We start from the raw sequence: 6,000 nt of genomic DNA on the forward strand, positions 1-6,000 counted from the left end.
AATCAAACTTGCAAAACTAGAAAATCCCAGTGTTTCTGCATTGAGTAGTTTCTCCATTTCTTTCCCAGATATAAAATTCTAATTGCAGCCTACCCAAGTCGTCCTTTGACACTTGAGAGCTCTAGAGCCACAGCCAACTCCTTTATCTGCCAGTTGACTTGACCTAAGCATTCCTGGAGGAACTGCCAAGCCCTGAGGCCATTCTATCTGCCAGGTTTCCACCATGGTTCCAGGGTGCAGGGCTTTCCCTGGTGTTCTAGTTACTTAGTGCCACTCTGACGATAATATACCACAAGTGGGATGGCTTTAACAAACAGGAGTTTATTCTCTCATAATTTGGAGGCTTTAAGTCCAAGTTCAAAGTGCCAGGCTCTAGGGCCTGTGTGAAAGCCCGTCGACCTTGGGCTTCAGCTCTGCCTCTTGCTCCCGGCCCACTGAAGCTAGAGACATCTCTTTACTTAGGCAGCTACTGGCTGCTGAGGCTAAGAAGCCCAAGGTTGACAAATAAAATGGCACAGTCCCAATGTTACCAAACCACGTGGCAGGCCATTAATTCAAGACCATTCTAAGTCCCTAGGTCGGCAGAGCATGGCAGGCTGCTGAACAGGGCTACATGCAGGGTCCAAGCTTGCCATAAGCTAGAGACCATTGCCCAAGGCTTCTGCTTATATATAGGAAGCAGACCACATTCCCTAAGACAGCTACTCAGCTGCTCCCAGTAGATTCCACCATGAAGTTGATTACCAGTTTTATCATGGGGAATACTACATCCAGCTGCCCAGCCACTCAACCAGGCCCAGCCAAGTTGACACACAGATTTAACCACCACACCTGGGAATCAGCTTTGCCCCACCATTCTTTGGGTTACTTCCTAAGAGGCCATGGCCACTTTCTCCACCTCCTAGACTTTCTGAGCCCTGGGCAGGGGGAACCTGGTCTTCTTCCTGTGTTTCAGATGCAGATGGCAGAGCTGTTGGTATCCCATGGGGCCAGTCTCAGTGCTAGGACATCCATGGATGAGATGCCAATAGGTAAGTCCAGCATAAGACCTGGCGCTTCATTAGTTTTTTGATTGGTGAAGGGATAAATGGATGAATATATGATTGGGTGGATTGAGAGATGAGTGAATGAATAAATTAATGTGTGGTAAATTAGTAAATTGACAGGAGGATGGATAGATTAATATATACCCACCCCCGGAAAAAAACAAAACAAAACAAAACAACTCACTGCCATGGAGTTGGTCCCAACTCTGAAGCAGTATCTCTACGGAAGTAGATTGCCCAGTCTTCCTTCCGATCAGTGGCTGGTGGGTTTGAACTGCCAGCGTTCTGGTTAGTAGTCAAATGCTTTAGGCACTGTGCCACCTAGGTAGATGAATAAATGGATGGATAAGTGGATGACTGGATGCATGGGTTGATAGGTAGATGGATGGATGAGTAGAGCACAGATCTATGGACGGAAGACTGGGTTAATAAGTACGTAGACAGATGAATGAAGGAATTAGTTATGGATTTTTTTCAGCACCTTCACAGCAGGTACTGGCTTGTTTTCTTGATGCTTCTCTTATCATGGGTGATAGACCTCTTATCTCTTGGAAACAGTCAAAGATGTGGGAGTCCCTCAGTCATAATTGGGAACCTTAGGAGTTGTGACTGTGCATGGAACCTGGGTTTCCCATTCCTATACTCCTATAAGGATTGGCCTGTTACCCATAAGTCAGGCTGATACTGTTTCCTTCCCTCTTTGTATGCCTTAAAAGATTCTGGGATAGTGCTGGGAACTTTCAAAGGATGGGGTGGCAGGTCTTCTGATCTAGAGTGTGCTCTTGGGCCACAGGCTCCTTCTCTATCCCTTCCTCACACTGGCTCCTCTATCCCCTCAGACCTGTGTGAGGAGGAGGAGTTCAAGGTCCTGCTGCTGGAACTAAAACACAAGCATGACGTGATCATGAAGTCACAGCTGAGGCACAAATCATCCTTGAGCCGCAGGACATCCAGCGCGGGCAGCCGCGGGTGAGGCGGGGACGGGGAGGATGTCCAGCATGGGCAGCTGTGCGTGGGGCAGGGCAGGGCAAGCAGGGCTTCCCACGCTTGCTCTGCCTGTGGCGTCTGGCTGCAGCCACCCAGCATCCCTTCTGTCCCCTCAGGAAGGTGGTGCGTCGAGCCAGCCTATCAGACAGGACCAACCTGTACAGAAAGGAATACGAGGGGGAGGCCATCCTGTGGCAGCAGCGGAGTGCAGCCGAGGATCAGCGGAGCTCAGCCTACAACGGGGACATCAGGGAGACCAGGACAGATCAGGAGAACAAGGACCCTGTGAGTGGCCTCATGCCCTGCCCCGTGTTAGCCATGCCTTGAAAGGAAGATGAGGCCCCAGCCTGGTTTTAGGAATTCATCACAGAGCCTTTAGAAGATTAGGTGGGCAGTGAGTGCCCTTAAACCACCTGGAACCACTTTAATGACAGTGACTACTCTGGTTAGTGAAGTGATCCTAGGTGTCCCATCCCTCAAAGAGTTTTTGGAGTCAGAGCTGAGAACAAGTAGGGGTTTTCCATAAGTCGGAAGTTTATGGCCCTGGGACCGCCTGTGGTTCACTCATTTTCATTGCTCTGTAGAATTCTATCGTTTGAATATTCCACAACTGAAGTACCAATTTTCCTGTTGATGGGGTTGTTCCTAGTTTCTGGCTGTTATGAATACAGTTGCTGTGAGAATTCTTGTATGTGTTTTCTTTTTGGTGAATATAATCTTTTCTGTTAAGTAAGTACTCAGGAATGTGATGTGAGTCATGGGGCAGGCATATGTTTAGCTTTAGCAGATACAGCCAAGCAGTTTTCCAAAATGGTGGTACCAGTCTGTTCTCCCATCAGCAGGACATGGGAATTTCTTGCTTACTCTTGGTGTAGTCAGTCCTTTGCATTTGCGACATCCCAGTGGGGTTGTTAAGAAGCTCTGGTGGCATAGTGCCTGAAGCATTTGACTGCTAACCAGAAGGTTGGCACTTCAAGCCCCCTAGCCATGCCATGGAAGGAAGACTAGGCAATCTATTTCTGTAGAGATAATGCCTCAGAAACCCAAAGGGGGTTACTGTGAGTCGGAACCAACGCAATGGCAGAGGGTTTGGTTTAGTGGGGTTGTTGTGGTAGCTTACCTTTCTCTGATGATGAATGTGTTGGGCACATGTTCAGGCACTCATTGGCCATTGCTCTTTTGTGTAACTTCTGTTCACCTTTTGCTCATTTTTAGTTGGGTTCTTTGTCTTTTCCTTAATTGATTTGTTGGAGAGACAGAGAATCTAAAGAAACTCTCATGAGTTTGCCCATGTGTTCCTTCAGGTCTCACAGGCCCCAGGATGCCCCTAGATGTGCTCCTTGGTGGGGAGTCTCATAAATCATAATCCCTGTAGGGGTTGGGGGGATACGGCTGCTGGAAACACCCTTCCTTAGACCTGGTTTTTGTTGTTTTTAATTTCTAGGGCTTCCTCATTAGGCTGCTGTTGGTTTTGGGTTTGGTGACGGCAAACAATTGGGTTACTCCTTGCCATTGAATAGAGATTTCAGGCCTGGGGAGAAGAAAAAGTCCAGAGATGGCATAGCTGTCCTTCACCCCAGTTACTCAGCATCCAGTCCTAAGGCACCCGTCAGGTGCAGGTACAGAGTATTCCAACAACAGCACTTGCCATAGTTTACCATTTGCCTAAAGATGCCATAAGGAACTCTGGTGGTATAGTGGTTAGGGCATTTAGCTGCTAACCAAAAGTTCAGTGGTTTGAACCCAACATCCACTCCATGGAAGAAAGATGGGGCAATCTACTTCCATAAAGATTTACAGCCTTGGAAACCCAGTGGTGGTCACTATGTGTCAGAGTCAACTCAGTGGCAGTGAGTTTGGTTTGGTTTGATTTTTTTTAAAGATGACATGTAGCTTACTTTTAGGCTTTACTCCTATAAATAAGTATCTAGCTATCTATCTGTCTGTCTGTCTATCTCTCTATCTATCTCTTGGTGCAAACGGTTAATGCACTCACCTGCTAACCAAAAGCTTGATGGTGTGAGTCCTCCCAGAGGCACTGTGGAAGAAAGGCCTGGTGATCAACTTCTGAAAAATAAGGCAGAAGTCCTGTGGAGCCCAGTTCTACTCTGACACATACAGAATCGCCATCAGAGTTGACTAGATGGAACTTTTTTTTCCCTCCCTTCTTTATGTTACCCAGGAAGGGAAAATGGATGGAGACAGGTCCAGACATAGTGCCCTCAGCACAAGTGGGTAGTGAGTTCAGATCCTCTAGCCAGCTGGTAATGTTGTCCTTTTCACTCTTAGAACCCCAGGCTGGAGAAGCCCGTGTTACTCTCCGAATTTTCTACCAAGATCCCACGGGGTGAACTGGACATGCCTGTTGAGAATGGCCTCCGGGCTCCGGTCAGTGCCTACCAGTATGCACTGTCCAATGGGGATGTCTGGAAGGTACATGAGGTGCCTGACTACAGCGTGGCCTATGGCAACCCCAGCATGGCTGATACCACCCCACCTTGGAGTGGCTACAAGGAGCAGAGCCCCCAGACGCTTCTGGAGCTGAAGCGGCAGCGGGCTGCAGCCAAGCTGCTCAGCCACCCCTTCCTCAGCACCCACCTGGGCAGCAGCATGACCAGGACGGGGGAGGGCAGCAGTGAAGGCAAGGCCCCCTTGATCGGAGGCAGAACTTCCCCGTACAGCAGCAATGGGCCCTCAGTGTACTACACGGTCACCAGCGGGGATCCCCCGCTCTTGAAGTTCAAGGCCCCCATGGAGGAGATGGAGGAGAAAGTCCATGGCTGTTGCCGCATCTCCTAGTCTCCGTGTGACGGAGAAGAGATATGCCTGGCATATCCTTGGGATCCAGGCCAGCCCAGCAGCCCTGGCTGGGGAGGCATCGAGAGCAGCTGTGGGGAGGTGGGCTCTGCTCTCCAGGGCAGCGCTGACCCCACCTCTCACCCAGCTGCCCATAGCATTGCCATTCCCCATGATCTGCTTCCTGCTGTGTTGTCTGCCATCTGGCACAAGGCCCATAAATGGACTCCTGACCCATCCCGCTGTCAGATTTTGGGATGGTGGGCTTGGGATGACAGTTCTGTTCTTGGAAAGACTTCTCTGGTCCAGTACTCGCATGTCACGTATCAACACACGTACACACTCAATCGACTTGTGCAGGAATGACACTCCTGGGCTCCTGGGACGCAGGTGGGGCTGAGTGAATTTGGGGGCTATTCCCAAGAGGATTGAGGTTAAGACTCAGAGTCCAGTCACCACTGCCAACGTGGCTATAGCAGGGGAGGGACCCTGAGACCCTGCTAAGCTGCTTAGCTGAGATCCGCAGTCCTACTCAGAGTCAAACCAGCATCGGGGCCACCATCCACACCTGGTAGGGACAGGAAGTCCTCTCTGTGTTCAGAGGGAGCCACGTATCACATGGTTAGAAGAGAACCAGCTGCATGACCACTCAGGGGCTGATGTGGAAAACCACACTCTCCCATTCCCCCATTCCTGGAATAGTCCAAAATCAGATTGTGCTCTTGAATGGAAGGTTCAAAAGGGAGGCAAAGTCATTGTTTCCAAAAGTGCATTAGATAAAACCAGTTCTTTTAGGCTGTAAAACACCAGGGGAAAATGAACTGAATTTTCTCACGGACTGTTGGAAAATGGAAGCTGAGTGAAGAGTTTCAGTTGGTAGGGTTTTTCCAGGGAGAGGGGTGAGTTCATGTTGTTAATTTCTCAAAACATCTCTGGTAACCATGACAGAGCCCAGCTCCCTGGCTGATCCTTGTGACTATTGAGACTGTTTCAGGTGGCCCTTCCTGCCAGCCGTCCTCAGACTGAGCCATCAGAATTACAGGCAGCTGGAGCCCGCACTCCTCAACCCTTGCACATCGTTCGTGTATGCAGAGTGTGTGCTCAGGACCCCGGGTCCAGCTTCACTGTCCCCCAGAGTACTTGGAGAGGCACGTTTGCCACTGGGCCCTTG

At 49.8% G+C, this 6,000-nt stretch overlaps 1 protein-coding gene across 1 annotated transcript in view; it reads left to right on the top strand.

The window, feature by feature from the left end:
* The window catches only part of PPP1R16B (protein phosphatase 1 regulatory subunit 16B), an 80,314-nt gene extending 75,482 nt beyond the window's left edge, over positions 1-4,832 (top strand). The window contains exons 7-10 of the mRNA XM_007934664.1: positions 956-1,031; positions 1,886-2,015; positions 2,150-2,318; positions 4,323-4,832. Of these exons, the coding sequence (XP_007932855.1) occupies positions 956-1,031; positions 1,886-2,015; positions 2,150-2,318; positions 4,323-4,832 (885 nt within the window). The remainder of the gene's footprint in view (positions 1-955; positions 1,032-1,885; positions 2,016-2,149; positions 2,319-4,322) is intronic.
* Positions 4,833-6,000: the final 1,168 nt, after the last annotated feature.

The sequence above is a fragment of the Orycteropus afer genome, unplaced genomic scaffold (assembly GCF_000298275.1).
Source record: "Orycteropus afer afer isolate SDZICR_OR568_19922 unplaced genomic scaffold, OryAfe1.0 scaffold00020, whole genome shotgun sequence".
Lineage (NCBI taxonomy): Eukaryota > Metazoa > Chordata > Mammalia > Tubulidentata > Orycteropodidae > Orycteropus > Orycteropus afer.